General features: G+C 41.2%; 1 protein-coding gene across 7 annotated transcripts in view; it reads right to left on the bottom strand.

Annotated features, from left to right (window-relative positions):
• Positions 1–19,592, bottom strand: part of CACNA1C (calcium voltage-gated channel subunit alpha1 C) — a 490,677-nt gene that overhangs the window by 111,216 nt on the left and 359,869 nt on the right. For 4 of the 7 annotated variants that reach the window (XM_069807710.1, XM_069807711.1, XM_069807712.1 and 1 more), the window contains 5 exons: positions 16,521–16,595; positions 14,419–14,509; positions 5,208–5,234; positions 2,958–3,118; positions 1,936–2,161 (listed from right to left, as the gene is read on the bottom strand). In XM_069807710.1, the coding sequence (XP_069663811.1) occupies positions 1,936–2,161; positions 2,958–3,118; positions 5,208–5,234; positions 14,419–14,509; positions 16,521–16,595 (580 nt within the window). The remainder of the gene's footprint in view (positions 1–1,935; positions 2,162–2,957; positions 3,119–5,207; positions 5,235–14,418; positions 14,510–16,520; positions 16,596–19,592) is intronic. The other 3 variants (XM_069807713.1, XM_069807714.1, XM_069807716.1) reach the window with 1 other exon arrangement.

The following is a 19,592-nucleotide window of genomic DNA, read 5'->3' as shown; positions in this document are numbered from 1 at the left end:
AAATCATGAAGAAAATGATGAATAATTAAAAAGCACAGATAAATCTAAGACTACTGCAACCTACTTGCCAATATTTTAGGAACAGGAAAGAAGGCAAAATCCGATTAATACATTATTCATTATGACTTATTCCTCAGCTCTGTGCTTTACACATAGACCCATGTACAAATTGCAGGAGACATTCCAGGTAACATTTGCTTCCATGAAAAATTGTATTTTAGTTCTGCTGCAGAATGAAGGTAAATAAAACTAGTCCTACTGCTGGTTGGTTCCAACATTACACCTCTGCCAGAAGCTTTAGGAATATTTGAGTACTCCAATAGCTCAAGCTTCCTAAAATATTAATGATATTCTCTCAGCGTTTGCCTTTCTATTACAGAATTCTCTTAGCTAGATTATATATTTTGTGTAAGAATGGAGAAATGTCTTGAAAAAACAATGACCTCTCCAGGATGCTATGTTGAAGCTTACGCTTTTATAGCTATTGGTATGTTGCCCTGGGTGTATCTGATTACCCAATGCCTGAAACAGCTACTGGTTTCCTCAGAAACCAGGCCTGGGACTCAGTGATGATAGCTTTCAGACCCAAAGATCCAGGAAAAACAGTCACCAGACCAGAGATCCCCCCTATTTCTGAAAGGGCAAAGATGCCTTTCTTGCTGGAAACTCTTTAGCTGGAACATTTTTCCCTCTTCTATGATCACAAGTCCAGACCACCTTTGTTTTCTTTTTTTAATAGTTGTAGGCTTGCTTTGGCATCTCTCTCTGAGACTGTAAACTGATTTTCTGACTCTGCCATCTGACCCTGAAAACCATCCACCCTGCCAGAGAGTGGAGGCTCAGAAGCTTTAAGGATAAATCTTGTATGATGCACAAATCCAAGTCTGTTGTTTTTTCTGCCTCTCAGCTCTGCCATCTTGACTGTCTTCCAGTTTTGGTCTTGTTTTTCTCACGCGCAGTGTTTTTTTATCTCAAATTTGTCAGAAATTTCCTTTGGGGGAGTTTATAGCAATTCTAGGGACATTTTCATAGCTGAGCTTGCAGAAAACGCACTCTTTCACCACCTCAGTCAAGCTTTTTATAAGGTGCTGACTGGTGCCCACATGGGAAAAAGCAGACCCTGTGCTGCTTCGGGTGAACACTTGGATAGATTTGTTCCAAGAGCTCCCATCTAGGTAAGCTGGGAGCTGATCTCTTCTACAACCTACCCTCAAGCTGAAAAACTCCTGTCAAACCAAGCCGGTGTTTTGGAGGTACCTGACTGCAGAAAGCAGTGACTGACACCCCTGTGCCTTTATGCAGAGGGAGAGGAGAAAGAAGGACAAGGGAAAAGAGGGGACACTGCGGTCTGGAAAAGCCTGGTTTCTTGATAAAGCTGCTGCTTCATACTGGACTTCTCTGAAGGAGAAGGGCTGGCAACATCCGTTGCCTATAGCTGCTGGTGTTGACACTATCTCCCACTCAGGCCGCTGTTGAGTCTATTGGAGTTGGCATGGGCTCCTCAGTCAAATGGTTTTTTGGCTCAAAGCAGTCTTTCAGGCTTCTCTCTCTTACCATAAAGCAACAGAAAAGATCACAAGGCTATCTACTGTTTTGTTTTCACTTTGTCTTTTGCAGGGAACCGTAAGAGCCCATGCTCAGCTCGCATTATCCTTCCAGATTTCAGTTGAACAATCTGCATGGTATCAAGTGTCTCCAGCCCCCTATGCCAGACTCCTCACCAACACTTACCACTCACATCAGGGATATCCAGTCTGTACAGCCCTCCCCATCCTGCCACAGACTTCAGAGGATGAGGACTGTCAACCTAGCAGTCTCACTACCCAATTAGCAGTACAAAAAGTAAAAAAAAACAGGGATGTGAGTGACTTGCACCTATATATGTTATGCATTGAGCAGTAGCCCTCCTTCATTCCCAAAGAAGCACAAAAGTACCTTGTGATTTTAAATATTCTCAGGAGTCGAACACATCTCAACACCGAAATGCCCAGTGGTGACATGATCTTTGTCTCAACGAGAATTGTTTCCAGGATTCCTCCACATACAATGAAACAGTCAAAGCGGTTGAAGAGGGACACAAAATAGGCCTGGAGACCAAGGCTGTACATCTTCAGCAGCATCTCTGCCGTGAAAAGAGCTAGCAGCACCTTATTGGCAGTGTCTCATGAAAAACAAACAGAAATAGATTAATGAAACTTAGTCAAAAGGTCATCACAGCTAACCATCGGCCCTTGCCTATAAGAAACCCCTTCTGGGATCAGTCTGAAAGGTTAACTTCATATAAGCTTGGGTCAAAGAACAGACTTCAAAAGCGTGGGCATCTCATTCACAGAAACGTTTTACAAATAAGCTTACAGCAATTCTTATGTATTGCATGTACAGCTGTGATGTATTACACAACCACACAACCTCCATGGCAGGGACATGCCTTCCTGTGCACAACCTCCCATCACATTTGTCATCTGCAGATGAGAGTGGGAATAGAAGAGCTGCTGTGCTACCTACTGTTGCTTAATTAAGCCTTTCAGCTGCTCTCACCTTCAGTAAGGATTCAACTGTTCTGCAGACAGAAGAACTTTACAAATCACCTCCCTGGTAACTAGAATTTATCATAAATGCCATTTCAGGGAACACCTTGGAGAACCTGTGGCTCCCAGTACCTATCCATAAATTGGAAATGCAGTTGCTGCAAATATATATTTAGCATAAGCTCCTGATTTCACGTACACCCAGTGGAACACTGCTTCGGCTGGAAATGAGGAACTTACATTTTCCCTGAAACTTCCCCCATTGTAGGCAGATATTCTGTTGTGTTACTTAAGATCCTTCACAGACAGAGGACTATTTGGAGCTGTATATGCTCCTGTTACATTTGTGTGGTCTAACGCATCAGCTCCTTCCTCAGCCCCCTTTTTTGACACTGACTACAATAAACAGAACCATCAGCTTCTCCTCACCTTGGACCTCTGTGAGCCAGTCTGGCTGGTTGTAGTGTTCAGAGGCAATGGTGAGGGTGTTGAGAAACACAAGGAAGATCACCAACCAGTAGAAAACATTGGACTTGACAGCAGCGCGGCACTTTCTTCTGCAGAATCGATTCCATCGGCGCCAGTAGCGACTTGAAAAATTGGAAAAGGAAAACTACTTTTTAGATAGGGATCCTTAGGCTATTGCAAATCTCTGTCAAGAGAGACTCTAGTCTTGATTTATTGTTCAAGAGTGGTAGAGAATAACTTTAAAGTTCACCCTGAGAAATGTTCTCTCATTCTCATCTGACTCAACAGTTGTGATCATCCTTCCTTTAGCTATAGGAATAAAGTTAGTCTTAAGGCAATTTGCAACATTCAGGGGTGAACAAACCTCTTCAAGCAACGTCTTAATCTGATGAAGACATCCATTGCAGCTACCCTGAGAGTTTTTTTAGCCCAGTTCCTACAAAAATAATTATTCTTCCTGTATTTAATGCTTGTGGCCTGCAATGGGACCTTGCCCAGCCTCAGGATAGTCAATGAAAAGATACCCACTATATACCATGGACCTTTGTATTAAGTCCTTGGAGATGTGAGGTCAAATAAAAAACATGGAACATTTCCAACATTCAGCAATGTTCAGGAGCAAGCCCAATATGAGCGCTAACTCTGAACAGAAAAACAAAACTTAGGGAACCTCAGCATCTCACCTTCATGCCTGGAACTAAGGATACCATTTGCGAATCAACAGACCTTTTAAAGTTTGCCTTCCATGAACATATCCCCTTGTGTCACTGATTTCAGAGGGTAATTACTAACCACAGAAGATATTTAAAGCTAATTACACACCTCCTACTCTTCAGAATTTAACTTGCATAGCAACCAGTTTCCAGGCAACACTTGCTACTGTATAATAAATCTAATAGTTTTATATAGATATTACATACATATGTGTGTGCATGCGTCTCTAAAGAGACACACACATATATAACATTACAGGAAGAGAGAACTTTTCTTGGCTAGTCTTTTCTTATGTATTATTTCCAGTGATAAGCTATGGCTGTGAGGTCAGGGTTCAGCACCTATATGAGCTAAAGCCAGGCACACTGGCCAAGAATTTTGCAACAACATTTTAACAGGTAATCAAACCCAGGCTGGTTTAGCTATGCAATTTATAAAGGCACCCAGTCGAGCTAGCACAGACATTTAATAAGAGTTGTGTGTTTTGTAGCGGTTTTGGGACAAGAAATGATCTTCCCAACTTTCAAAATGGACACACCACATAGACATTCATGTTGCTGTTAAATCATTAGCAATCCCACACACTTTCGTTTGTACTTGTGCACAAATGTGCATGCATGTGAGCATGTGATGACACAAGTGGTTTTTTGTGCTTATACCTACATACAAATAAATCCACCGATTGTAGGAATGTGATCATGTATGCAACTCTGCACAGGGATGCATATAGGCAGTCTGTACGCATATGTGAATTCCTGAATTTACATCACTGTTCATTATTTAGGTAAGCTGAAGGACAGAGTTGCTCACTTGCTCCAGTTATTCTGAAAATTAATTTAGTTTTTTTTATAAAATTGACTTTGAATTCAGAGTTATGGAGGCAGCTGGGTTCCTACTGAAGAGGTAGAAATGGACTGGGACTTCAACAGCCAAGTTCCATGAGTTCATTCAGCCTTTCCAGTTGAAACCCATAGATGACCACCTGGGAATTGCTTCACATATTCACAAGCTTTAAGTCAACAGAGAAACAAATACTGCCAGATTACTCCACATGTCCCATGGTGAAAGGGAGAATTTCACAAATAAGATGCAAACCTCATCAGTTGAAAGATTTACAATCAAGTAAAGCAGAGTAGTACAACAAAGTGTAGGAAAGAGAACCTTGAGCTGACAGGGTTGATGTTAATGGCTGTAGTATAATTCTGTGGTTGAACTTTTTTTTTCTTCTGCTTTTATATTTTATGGCTCGAGATATGCAGGTAGCAGTCAGATAGGTACTTCTGAGTGAAATATTGTCAGTAGTCCCTGTGCCTTATTTCAGTATGAAACTAAGAAAAAGGATCTTGATTTTTGGTAGGTGACTGACTAAAATCTGACAAGTTTGGCAGTATCTCCTAGAATCACCACTGTGTCCCATAGATGCAGGAGTAAACCACTTCACAAAGTAAAGAACAAAACCAGTGGAAAGGAGGAAAAGCGAAAGTCAATTTTACTTACCTAAACTTTGATTTTGAGATCCGATGCCTGAAAGATAAGAATTGCCATTAAGTCTCTGAAGCTGTCCCATACCTCCCAGGCTTTTATGAAAATAGCAATAGAAAGAAACAAAGTTAAGCTCAATTAATTTTTTAATGGATGCTGTTTTCCTCTTGAATCCCCTCCCCTGTAAGTCAATGTAGGCACTGGGCATAGCTAGAATTCCCTGATATACAAATCTTGTTTTTTGGTGGGAGTCATGAAGCAGGAGTCATGCATTGATGGGATTCCACCACCTACAGACATCAGTGAACTAGCTTTTCTTTTGGGTAAAAGGCTGGCCTAATGCTAGGAGCACTCTACATCTGCTACCAAATTTATTTTTCAAGTATGACTCTTTTTTTCTTTTAGTCACTAGTTTTTTTTCTTATATTAAAATATGTATGACTTTACACAGACAGACTTGTTGCTTTCACACATCACCTGTCACTTCAGGATATATAAGCACATTATGAAACCATGGGGAAAATAATGCTTTCTTTTTTTCCAGCAATTGAAGGAAAACCAGTGCATGGTGGATATTTTCAAATGTAGATACTAACACTTATTTGTCTTTGTTATCTATGTAAATTGGTTTGAATTCAAAAGGGTCTGAACAATAATGGATTCTGTTGCTATCAATTAAATTTGGGGAATTAAGCATTCCTGAAAATTTGGCCATGTTCCCACTATATACGTGTTTAAATATCTAATTCCATGCACTTGGATTTATTCACCTAAGTAATCTCATTAGCCTTTTATGAGAAGTCACAGGCAAAACTAGAGATAGACCCCAGTTCTCTAACCACTACCTTGCTCTGCTTGACACATGTCCTGTAAGGCCTTTGAACTCTTTGGCTGTCTTTTGGTACCTACGTAATGGTGCACAGAGAGAAATAAAGTTATGTGGATGCAATGACATGAGTCAGAGGTGATTTAGGAAGCTGCAAAATCCACTACCAATAACAGAAGAAATGAGAATCTGGGGAGTAACTATGAACAAGATATTTCTGCTGGGTTGAAGCATTTCTTAAGGTTCCCTCTATGATAGGAAAGTGATTCATTGTTGACAACAGTCAGCAAAGGTCTTGCTGTACCGGCTTAAAAATGGATTCACTGTTAGCAGACAGGGGACAAAGTAATTCTCAAAGCATCTAACGCTACTTTCTGTGGCAGCCTTAAAAATGGTCATATCTCTGTTCGAGGACATCAGTCACTGACAAGTAATCAGTGATGGGTCAGTTTTCTTATGTGGAAGAGATTTTAGTGATAGGAACATTTCACCAGCAGATGGTCCAAGCCAAAAAAAAAAGCCTTTGCACTGAATACATCATTCCTGCTGTGTCACAGGCAGCTTGTCTAGGCCACATACTAGGCAGCAGTGTGGTTACAGACACACATTCAAGAACTCTTTTGATAAAGAAGAAATAATGCACTGGCTGAACAGAATGCTAAATTATGCTGCAGAGACAAAGCAAGCTTTAACAAGGATGACGAGCGAAGCACCTACAAAGCACATCCTTAATGTTAAAGCTATCCCAACTTCACACTGAGAATTCTTGCTTGAGAATCGCTACCTACAAACTGTAATGCATCAGGGTTACAGGCAACAGGGAAGAAGGCTCAGACAAAGACAGGGGAAAGAAAAAGAAACAAAAGTCACAGTGAAGGAGAAAGCTGGGCACTGAAAAGGAGATGGCGAGGACTTTCATAAGAAACGGCTGTGGGGGGAGAGAAAAAGAGAGATGTCATGGGGAACCTGCCTGGTGCAAGGTGAAGGACAGGGAGTGTGAAGCCCTCTGGTGACCTCTCTGGCTAATGGTTTCCCAGTAAGGGAGTTGTGTGGCATTTAAGGAATCTTTCATTTATTTAAGCAAAAGAGATGTGGCAGGTGTAGTACTCATACGCATGTGATAATTATATCCTTGGAGCATTATGAGCAGCAGCCAAGTGCATTCAGTGCTCCCACAGGTTAGCTACAGCCTTCCCCCCCCACCCCCCCTTGTCTTAGTGCTATGGCAGAAGGCTTTATCACATGTGGGTGTGCTATATATATAGAACAGGACAAGGAAGGGGGAAGAGATATATATTTAGAGGCAGAATCCAAGAGTGAAATGGAATTTTGGAAACACAAGCGGTACAATAACTGATTCTGAAAACATTATGCCCAAATCTGAACCACATTTTTCAAATGACCCTTATGATCAAGAATCTTTTGTCTTTCAGAACCAGGGTTAACTATGTCATATAAAAAAATGCTTTTATGGTGTCAGTAGGGGCTGTCAAATAGTCTGGATTTGGAGCCTTGTCATGGCCTCTTTCTGGCACTCCAAACTGGCAGTTGCCAGGGGTTCAGGGTGGACCAGATTCTCTGCTGAGTTTAAACATGGATCTCTTGCATCCCTGGTATCCTGGGAGCTTTATGTCATTGGGAGAAAGAGAGTGTCCCCATCTGTGTCCAGCTCTGGAATGTCTTGAGAACTATTGTTTAAAATCATATAGGAGTCTATATAAAAACCATTTCAGATCACTACTGAGTGTTTTTATCATAGGAACCATGTAACTCAGATTATCTTTTATAAAGACAAACACAAAAATCAGACCTCTACTGTTTGACTAGCTATCTTTTAAATTCTCTAAAACTCTTCTAACCTTACATAGTTATGTACCACATACAGATAAGACAGTGAAATTTAAAGATTTTATCAACATAAACTCAGGATAATCAGTGTAATTTAAATGTAGTGAGATACGCCACATCCTAAGAGATAAAGTCTTAATTTCTCTGTTCATAGTGGACACCAGAGGAGAGAAACTATGCACTTGTGAAGGATATGACACTCTTGTATAACAGGGATTGAGGGCTTTGTGTAACTGTACACACAACAAACAATTCTGGAAAAATCTTTTAGGTCTCCAAGCATGACACAAAGGCCATGTTACAGTTGTTTTCTGGGTGTAGAAATTACTAAACATGATGATGAAAATTATCTGGCATGTGTGTCACAACTACTTCTACACCATAGGATCCTACCTATAGGTAACCATCTTCATGAAAACTTAAAAAAGCCCTTGGATACTAGTAAAAGCTCTCAGAAAAGCAGTAACACAGAAATTTACTTACTATGCCTCTAGGTTATACACAATTTTGGGGAACATCCAAAGAGCTGCACTGTGCATATCTTACAGATTTTAGAACTGTGAGAACACAGTCCTGGTGTGATATTGATTCTGTTTTGGTGCAATATGGTGCATTCATGCAGTTACTGGTCAAGTGGCACAACATTTTTCCCTCTCTCTATTCCTGCTGATGACATTTCATTGCTTCTAGTCAGAACGCTGGCATCCCTGAACAGAAGATGCCCACCCTTGGGTCCTTTTTTCACATATTACTGGGACAAAAGCATATAGTGAGATGACATTTTCAGGAATGCATGCTGCATACCTGATAATCTCTCAGCCTAATAAAGTGTTAGGGCTAAGTTCTACCCTCAGCTATGCCTCTGCGATTCACACTGAAGCAACAGGCCTCCATCCGTCTGCCTGCTATCCTCTGTACAATGCAGTTAACACTGGGGAGTTGTACAGGAACACTCAATGACCATTTCTTATTTCTGACCATTAATTAAAAGCTTCCAGCAAAACAGAACATATGAATGACCCTTGATAACTTGCATTCTGATGTCTGTGGATGGAGATCCTCCTGCTGAGGCAATCACTGAATTTCAGCAGAGTCCACACAGCGATGCCTCTCCTCTTTTTTTACATTTTTGCCCTTCTTGCAGAAGCACTAGAAAGCATGCCAACCTGATGGGAGCGATGCTGGTTTTAAGAGCGAGGTGGTTGTTGGCCAGCAGCAGTAAGAATCTGTGGAACATCCTTAAGAAAACTGGATCTGTCTAGCTTAAAATTGAACTGGTTTGCTATTCAACAGGCTTTCTTACAGGCTGGGAAAATAGGCCAGCACTTCAGCATTTAGTGAATATCCTTACTCTCCCTGTGGCAAGTCAGAGGCAAGGCCTGTCACAGAACCTGAAGTAGGAAGATAATTCCTCCTCCACAAGGTCATGCTATTGTCCTTTAGACACATATCTAGAGCTGACTGTGAATATCAAAAACACCTTGCTCATAATAAATTGGAGAGCAGTAGCTGAGCCTGACACATAAGGGTTGATCCTGTGTGTTTTCCTGCTGAAGTGAGCAGTGGTTTCAGAGCTTTTGGCAGACTTTTCTTACTACTGCTTCTGATGTGATGGGGACTTTGGTCCTCACAGAAGGCTATCTTCTCATTAGGTGAAAACCAGCAGCTATAGCAAACCTGCAAGCAAACTGACTCTTGCCTTTACCACTAGCTCCTACGCTGATTATTTCAAGAACTGCATAGGAATTATTTTCCCAGCCAGCAAAACACCAAGGGAAAATCATTGATAGTTCAGCTGCCAGGGAAAGCTTCCATTGTTCATAATGTTTTCAGGACACACGGTTTTCAGTTGGAAAGCTAGTGTAGGTTGTTCATTTTGTTTTATCCTGTTTTATTGTTTTAACCCTCTTTGGTGGAAAAGCAATTGAACTGTCCCCCCCAAAGGTATAGAAATCCTGGCAAAGGTGAAAATGCCAAGTGGCTTATTGTTTCAATGAAAGCAGATAATTTTAAGCTCTCTTCCCCTTTGAGCTCAAGTGCTTCACTTTTCTATTGAGACTCTATGGAACATTAACTTCCACAAAGGTCTTTTTTTTTAGCTAATACATATGCATAGAAGCAAGCTCTATTGTGGCACTCCAGATCTGTATGGTTGTACTAGAAAATTAACATTCTGGTGGTATTGGAAGATTATATATGCTGACATCCCGCACAGAACAGATTACTACTGATTATGAGCAATAGCCTGTCCTCAGGAATCTATGTCCTGCACAGCAGTAACCACAGAGGCTCAGGGAAATTACTCGCTATTGGGAAGTCCTGGGTATAAGGCTATCCTGAAATAGAAACCCATTGCTCCTAGTGCTGGGTTTATCCCACTGATATTTGCTGCAGAGGAAACATGTTTCTTTGTACCCAGAGGCAACAGGTTATTAAAGCTGTGACCCATCAGAAGTAAGATGTTCCGCTTTCAAATGTTGTCCTTGAGGATAAAAGCTGTTGTGTTTCTACTGCAGGGCAGATGTCAGGGCAGTGCAAGGCAATACCATGACAGGGATGATATACTGTGGAAGTTGTGGGATGCTTTTCAATGTCCTGTGGAACCGTACAAACCTTTTTCAAATTCAGATGCCTGAAAAAGCTAACACCCATCTTAAGAAGGGAATTACTCCCTGCCACAGCTCTCCTGATGGCATCAGAATTACACCAGGAATGAATATGAATGGGGGGGAGGTTGTTTGTTTTAGTTCTAAGAAACTGGATTTACACAATAAGCAAAGAGATATTAGATGTTAGATTCTTCCTGAAACTCCTTCTGCTGGTTTGAAGACTGGCATTGCTCCAGACAGCGCAGCTGATGAAGGCAGTTTCTATAGTATGGATACTATAGAAATAAAAGCTTCTTTGAGACAATTCATCAGTAGGAGATAGCTTGTGTTTGAGAGGTACTCTCCTGATCTCACATAGCATATGTCTCTGTGGAGCTGAGAAAGGCTGTCAGGGAAGATCTCCTTTTCCAAAAGGCACACTTGAGCCTGGCTTCTCAAGCAGATCTTTCTGTCATTCACAGGCTCAGCCTTTCAAAGCTCTACAGCTTTTTATAAGAACAGAAAGAACAACCAGTAATTCTAAGTTATATTCAATAAAAATGCTTTTTCTTTCAGTCTCCTGGGTACCTTTTTTCCTTTTATCATGAGCGCATTCTGATGGCTAGCTCAGCCTGTAACCATGGTGGTGGTGCTGGGGTGGTTAAATGCCCTAGCAGTCTGATGCCACTAAATAAATAAATACATTAGCTTTGACTTGCAATCTTCCCTGTTGCTTCAGTCATGTCTGATTGCAGCTTGCCCAGCGCAGTCTCTGCCCTCTGAGAAAAAATGTGTATAGCAAGGCAATGGGGACTCCTGGCCACTAGGTGATTTTAGCTGGCTGGTAAAAATGAAGACTCATCTGAAACTCAACAATCAAACAAAAAACTTGTTTAGCCATTTCAACTGTAAAAACAAAATCTGGAGGGCAGATGACTGCTCAAAAGTCTGGGCCTAATCTTCAACTAGAGTAAATCAGGATGGCATGACTATAATTATTAATGCTTACTCAAAGTCACTAGTACTAGATGAGGAACTTATTTGAAAAGCTCAACTGACTTCCCACATGAATTATCTCTATTCCTGAACACTGGGCCAAATTCTGATTCTCTTAGTCAGGTTTCAATAAAAGAAAATACTCATTCAAACAAATTCTTGCTTACATTTTATATGTTCCAGCAGGAATGTTGGCCTATGGGGGGTTTCAATTAGGGCTCAGTGAAAAGAAGAGGACTTAATACTTCTAGAAACCAGGAAAGCTGCCTGAGTGTGTGATGCAGTAACAAAACAAACTAGAAAGGATTCCAAGCCTCAGAATCAAAGGCAGATCTGAATTTACCCATAGCTAGGGAACCTGCAGCTCCACAAATTTGAAACAAACATTTTACAAAAGCAGGAACCATTGGCAAAATTTGTGTCTCACTCCAGAATTTCAAATACAATGATACAGCCATTCATTTTCCTGGATGAAGGAGCCTATCCATCTCTTAGAGATGAAAAGCAATCTGAGTGAGGCCTTGAGGATCCTAACTGTCCTTGGGTAAGAGGTAAAAAAACCCCTCTCAATAACAGACTTCAATTCCTTTACTATACATCACGCATTTTCAAATGAAGTGGAAAGTGGCAAGGAAACTCTTTATCTCCCCGAATCTTACATGTCCTGCTCTGGTGAAATTTAGGGCGCTGTTTTAACATTTACAACGTGGGAAGAAGAAATGAAGCTCTGTTTTCCTGTCATTTCCCTATGTCTTCTTCCCTAAAATGTGTTGGACGTAGCCATCCCTTCTCCTAATGCTAGGAGTATAGTGATCACCATGCCAGATCACACTACTGCCATTCTTATGGGGGAACTTTGGACCATTTTAAGTAAACTCCATTCTAAGTCATGATTACATTTAGGGTTGGGTTTAACTTCAGCTCTCCTGGCCACATTACAGCTAAGATAATTATGTTCTGCTTGCCAAAATTCCCAATGCAGTTTCAGTGCAAAACAAGCTATCCCTCACACATCTTCTAACACACTTGTGCCCTTTGTTTTTAAACACCGGTCACATTTTACTCTGAAGGTGGCTGAACTCTAATGCTGTGAAAACAATCCCTCACTTTACAGTTCATAAAGTGCCTTAGGATCCTTTGGGATTAAGGACATGAAACGAATGCAAGCTATAATATTAAAAATATATGCAACTTTATAGTAACAGTTGCTATTGTTGTTGGCACTGTGTAGCACCAGGGAATCCATTGTGTTGGGAACCATAACTGCAGAATAGAGATGGTTCTCCAAATTGGATCCAGCTGGAAGAAGTGGTCACATATCCAGCTGCTGCTTCCTATAATGCAACAAGAGCACAAGCAAGTTGTTGGGGTGCTAAAGGAAGGGCTACAGCTGCCTCAGCACCATGAATAGGTCTAGCCTGGTTCCTTCAGAAAAGAGTTCATAATTTAAACTAAAAGACTCAGCACGTAGGCAACAGCAGGCAGGTGAAGGAAAGCTATCACAAATAATTTCTCCTGGCGTTTGTAAGTTGCTGGCTGACACAGGAAAGCAGATTGAATTTACAACATATTCCACATATCACATCTTGTAATGCAGATAAGATCTCCTCCTCTTCAGTTTGTAGAGGAGATGGCCAAGGGTGTGTGTGGGAGATACAATCAACATTTACAAAGTCATGAAAGTGATAGATAAGCTGAATATGGAACTGTTGATCACCAAATCTCACAGTATTAGAAGGAGAGGACATTGACTGAAAGTAGTAGTAGATCAGCTTAAAACAGATATGAGAAAGTACTTGTCTACACAGCAGGTAGTGAACTTCTGAAACTTGTTGCCACAGGAGATTGTGAGGGCAGACAGCCTTAGTGGGTTCAGATAAATCCATGGATGACAGGTCCATAAATGACCACTAACAGCAAAAAGTAGAAGCATGCCCTCTAACATCTCTAATCCAATACGCATGAATTTGGGAGCAGTAAAAGGGGACTGGAAAGTAGGAAATGGCCAGGCTTGCATACTTGCCCTCCTGTCACTGTCAGGACCTGAACACTGGGCCAGCTGGACCACAGGTCTGCCAAAACAGAGCAATTCTCATGTACTTACGATGAGCATTTGACCAACACTGAAGGGCTCAAGGTATGCCCAAAGACAGGACAGAGCCTCAAAATACTCCAGCATGGTACAAGCTATAGCACTGATATGCTTAGCCCATTTTTCAAGGAAATTTGGAGGGATTAACGTATTTCCCCCCCCCCCCCCAGCATAAAGTCCATTCTTTCCAAGTCATGCAAAAAGGAAGAAAAGTCTCCTCTTGCCGATTGTTGCTCTCTTTAGCATCTCTTGATGCTAAAATATATACCCCATAATATGGTATTCCATAAGTGCCATCTCATACATTCTTGAACATCTCCGTTAACTACAATGGTGCAATTTCAAGGAGGCATTACTCCCTCCTAACTGATGAATTTCTTTGTCAGTACAGTATTGTGTTCAGCATTTTAAGAGTGTAATTCAGGCTGCAGGATGGGAGATATCATCCATGTGTTTCTATTACAAGACACTGTAAAGTGTACAAGAATCATTAGAGAAATTAAAATAGACCTATCATTTCCACTTTTTGGTCTACTTATACTGGATTTGATTATCTATCACCAAAGAGGAATTTTAAAATAAGAACACTGTTACCTATGAGTTCTTCTTTTAGCTATTATGCAAACCCAGATCTGCTTATCCTGGGCATTCTGTGCTTTATTTACATCTATGTAAACCCAGAGGCTCTCCCCTAATGTCCAGAGTGAGTTTACACTGCAATTAAGATAAGAACCGGGATCAATAGATCTTCTGCACCCTCTCCTTTCACCCACTGTGGAGTTTTCTTCCCCTTAACAAGCCTGACATTTGCCCTGGCTTTAACCCACCAAGCTCAATCCAACCCCTCCATACATATATCTGTGCATATGTACTCACGCTAGCCTAGCACCGCAGTTTTCGCCTTCAATATCTGCTCCAGGGACGTTGTCTGTGTTCACGGACTCGGTCTCACTGGTGGGCATGCTCACTGTAAGAGTCAAAGGGAAGAAAAAGAGAGGGTTTGCCATTAGAACCTGGCACATCTATTAATGAATCACATGAGTGAAGGAACTGCTTTAATGAAAAGACCCTCAAGCTGCAGCTCCTGAGGATCAAGCAACTTGCTTAGCAAGTCTAGTGCCTTCCTGCACAGGCCAGGTTGGGCAGGTAGACTTCAGGAACATACACAGGTTACTCAGATGCTAAAGAAGAGTGAAGAAGCAGCTGCTCTCTTTCTTTCAGAGTCAGTTCCTGGAAATCTTATGAATGACAACCACTGAAAATTAGAGAACCTGGCAAAGCCAACAACAAGCTTTTGTTTGATTCAATGGAACACTTTAAAAAAATGCCCCTTTACTTGCACCAGCCCAACCACCTCACTGCCCTCTCCAATCTTGTGTGCGATGATTAGAATACAAAGTACCAGATTGACATGTATTCAGACAATGGCTTCTGTTAGCCTGATAGCAAGTACCACATAAATAATACCGATTGCTCATTTGTCATACACTAACTGTTAATACATTTCAACCTTACACTTATAAACTGGACCTATAGCGATAAGAGGGGAATTCAGAGACTCTGACCCATTCAGACATTAGCAACCAAGGAGCTAATGAATATGGACTATGGTGGAGATTTTATGTTGACACTGACCAGCTAAGAACTGAACAGAATCTCCTAGGCTTTTACAGAAGTATCGTGGAACAAACATCAAATGAAAGCAACCTTAGCTGTGAACCTATTTCATCTGGATCCAAGGACCTGTCACATATTCTATCTGTTATCAAACCTCAATATTTTATTTGCTTCTACAGGTCATAAAAAAAAAAAGAAATCACCATTTCCATTCCACCAGGTGCTCCCAGCTCCTATATGAGCTCTAATAAGTCCTTAATACATAATCATTCAATATAAGTTAGGGTAACGGACAGGATCCAATATGCGTCCTCTTCCCTCCTCCCCGCTTTTCAAATACTCAAAACAAAAGAAAAAATGATACTTAAAACTGAGTGATGGAGGAGTTAAACAGATCTCTCAGATGCCTGGTAGAACTTCAGAACATGACCTGTATTAGCAGTTGGATATATATCTCAGATGAAACTTGAGAGCATGCACTATTAGCTGTTAGAGAGCCTTCCAATAGCCTTTAAGAATATGTTACTCAATACTAAGAACATATCTATTTGTGGGTCCTTGGAGTAAAAGGAGGCAATGTAGAAAAAATAGGTTCTGCATTTCAATTGGGCAGATGTTTAATGGGCCATGGTACCAGGTCTTCTTTCAAAAGCTAGAAAAATATCAGAAGGTTCTTCCAAAGAGGTCATGGGTTGCTGCTTTGAAAACATTATGGTAGAAATGTCCCTCAAAATGAACTATCTTTCCTTCATCCCACCCCAACAATTCACATGCCTACAACCCATGTCTTAAGAAATCTAAAGTTCTTGTGCTGTGTTCTAAGGACCACATGAAATAATGAACTCTTTAGCACTCTTGACATAAGTATGAAATATTGTACTCTAATGGTGCCTGTTCCTTTACGAAGACTAGATGTTTTAATAATCTTGCCTATTTGGAAAGACAAATTAAATAATCAACTGAATTCATATTTTGATGTACATGAAACAGTCAAGGAAGCTGTAGGAAAAAACAACATTCATAATTAAAATCTTCGGTCCAGACCAAGCTCTTCAGGAAAAAAACCCAAACATTGATATTTCGCAAGTCATCTTTGAAGATGAGGTAAAGCACTTTCAAGACATATTTGAGCTTATTTGCAAATGGAAAACAATTTGGAAGACATTAGCAAGAGATTGATTTGCAGAGCAGCTTATTAGCTTGAGTGCATGAAGAGGACACTGCACAAGCAATAGAAAAAGCAAGGCACGCACATGCAGAAATACACAAAGCTATATTATATGTCAGTCTGTATAGAGATATATAGACATACACACACACGGATACACGTAGTGTGGACACAGAGTGCAGTGGAACATTACCATGGGTTTCTGTGGAGTGACTAAACCAAGCAAACTTTCCTTTCTTCTTATCAGGCAAGCCAGCTGGAGTGCTTCCTTTCACAGACAAGATGGTCAGTGTCAAGTACCAGGAACAAGACATCAATAGAGAACATGCAGCCAGTGACAGGCAAAAGAAAAAAACAAGGAACTCAGCTTACACATGACATCCACGTCTGTCTGAAAACTTCATCATGTGAATTAAAAGTACAAAATGAAAAACAAAGGTATACGGAAGTATGAAATATCATAACAGATCTTCAGAGAATAACACTTCCTTGCCTTCTGCTCTTTTTTATATCTGGCTTCTGAGAACATGAAGCTGCTGAATTTAAGTTTATGGGTCAAATCTTTTTTCCATTGACGTCAATGGCAAAACTGTTCTTGTTTGACTGTCTGACCTATTGAAATTGATGAGACTAAGGCAATCGCAATGTGTCCCCAGGTTATCCCCTGACCCTTAGGGTAAGAATCTGGACTAGCCTATTTTTGAATGAGGTTCCTTGGCTTTCTTCCTAAACGGCTCCAATATCTAGAAACTCTTTCAAAATTGTCAGAGCTGCTAAAGGAAAGTTGTTGGGGTAATCACATTTCTCTGTTCTTCCCCATCTCTAGAGATTAACAACCTTCATCCAGCACTCATACATATACTGCCTTACCCAAACTAGGATACCCCTAGACTATGTCTCATGATCTCCATTTGAGTTTACATGTAGCATTCACCCTCTGATGCCCTCCTGCTGCATGGCTTTTCATGGCATTACTTAATGTTGATCCTCTGCCTGTTGTGCACAGAGCTCCTCAGCCCATGCAGATCAAAGGTGCACGCATAGAGACATCTTAGAGTGTACTTGGCACTTCCCCAATCTTACTGTTGCAAAAAGCCAAATTTAAGTAAAGTGAGGGATGCAGGTGCAGTGGCACACGGGCTGAAGAGACCCCTGTGGTTCAGGCTAGCTTGCTGGCACTAGCTCACAGGCATTTATTACACTGCACTGATGGAAAATGTTAAGGACAATAAAAAGTATTAAGATAGTATCAAGTATTAGAGGAATGACGGCCTAGAAGTCAAAGGTCAGGACAGATGGGAGATTAGGACTGTATTCCCTAATGTGGTATGCTCTCAGCAGGGCAGTCACTTACTTTACCTGACACCTCACATCCCCTTCAATATCAGGGGATAATCATGTGTGCAGATGCTGTGAGGTTTATTCAGGCCAGTTAACAAATCCTGAAAACAGAAGATGTTGCAGAAGAGTTGTGTATAAACTGGACCTGAATATGAGAGGAAGTAGACCAAATACTGCCCAGATGGCTTTGTTATCTGACTCGGTTCTCAGAGACACAGACCTTGTGCCCACACCCTGGCTCCAGTCTAGAAACAAGGCAGGCATTTTTTGCAGTCCGGGTAATTAATTACTGGAACCATGTACCAAGAATGCTGGTGGTAAATCCACCACAGGAATGTTTTAATCAGGAAGAGATGTTTATTTCTAAATGGTGGGCTCTAGTCCAGACCAGAGTTATGTTTAGGACCATCGTATACAGACTATGCCATCTCAGTGGCCGCTTCCTCCCTGTAATTTTGGGAGCTGAGAAAAAGGCAAGAAAGAGGCAAATGCAGATTTCCTCCCACCTGGGCACAAAGTGACTTAGCAGTGGAAATCCTCGTGCCTTGTGTCTTGTGCCATGTGTCAGTGACCTATGCAGTCTTACAGGAGTGGTTCCCTGTCAACTTCAAAAAATTCAGTGCTTGTAACCAAACCAGAGATCTCCAGAGGGCTTTGTTGTGCCAGGCATAGAGGGATCCCACCTCCCCACTTCCTGGCCTTCAAGCAGACCATTAAAGCTTCCATCTACCACATATTTTGCATTGAAGGCACTTCAGTGTCCAAACTGCAGCACAGGCAAGGCAGCGATCGATCCCCATGCATACTATTCAACTGCCCACCTAATACCTAAGGTATTAGGTCAAACAACTAAATATCAATGCTGTATATAGCTGACTTGTTAACAGTAGAGAACACCTCTGTCCCCATGCTTATCCATCCTAAGTGAGAGCAGGCTGTTAAAGGAGTGAGAAGGCATTTCCATTCAGGCAGTTTGCCTTTGCCTGACTACACCAGGAGCAGCAGCATTCCAGCTAACAGGGCAATGAATACACAGAGTGGGCAGCTTGCATCAACCAAACCAGTACAGTGAACCACTGACAACAACACAGGGACAGGTCCCATAGAAGATATTACATATTTCACAGAATTCTGGAATAGTTTGGGTTGGAAGGGACCTTTAAAGATCATCTAGTTCTAACCCCTCTGCCATGGGCAGGGACATCTGTCACTAGCTCAGGTTGTTTAAAGCCCCGTCCAACCTGACCTTGAACACTGGTGCATCCTCAACTTCTCTGAGAAACCTGTTCCAGTGTACCTATTCCAGAAGCAAATCATGGTGGCTTTGCTTTCATGGGAATCTCTTTTTTTGGATTTATCATCACATCCGTAATTCACTCTGGTTGATGAAATCTCCCATTAGTTACATATTCTCTAGGTAGCATAGCATAGCAATTTTTTTAGAGGGAAGTGAAAACTTTTTAAAGGTGTGCAAGTATCTTATGGTTTCAACGGAGTGCAAACCATAAGGACCAGTAGGTTTTCTACTCTACAGTTGCTTCTGAAGCCTTTGTGCTTCTTACATCTTGCCACAGTGTGGCTCATCTCTGAATGTAGACTTTTTCTCCTGGACCACCTAAACTCCGATTTCACATTTCTTATATAGCATTCCTGCAGCAGCTAAAGCAACAACAAAAGCTACGTAGCAGCTTCCTTAAAAAGAACTCTGAAAAATGCTTCATGTTATGTTAATTCTAGCTCTGAGGCCCAACAGACAGAAATAAGGACAAAGAGTCTGCAGTCTGTGACTGGCTAGACAGACAGATGTGCAAGACCCTTTGAGAGCCTCTGTTCCACGTCACTGGCATGAAGCATTGATACTAACTCTACTCTTGCACTAACATCCAACAAAATGCCCCATGGACATGCAATCAATTATTAGATG

The sequence above is a fragment of the Haliaeetus albicilla genome, chromosome 19, assembly GCF_947461875.1.
Source record: "Haliaeetus albicilla chromosome 19, bHalAlb1.1, whole genome shotgun sequence".
Taxonomy (NCBI): Eukaryota; Metazoa; Chordata; class Aves; order Accipitriformes; family Accipitridae; genus Haliaeetus; species Haliaeetus albicilla.
This window is presented reverse-complemented; position numbering and strand designations above follow the sequence as displayed.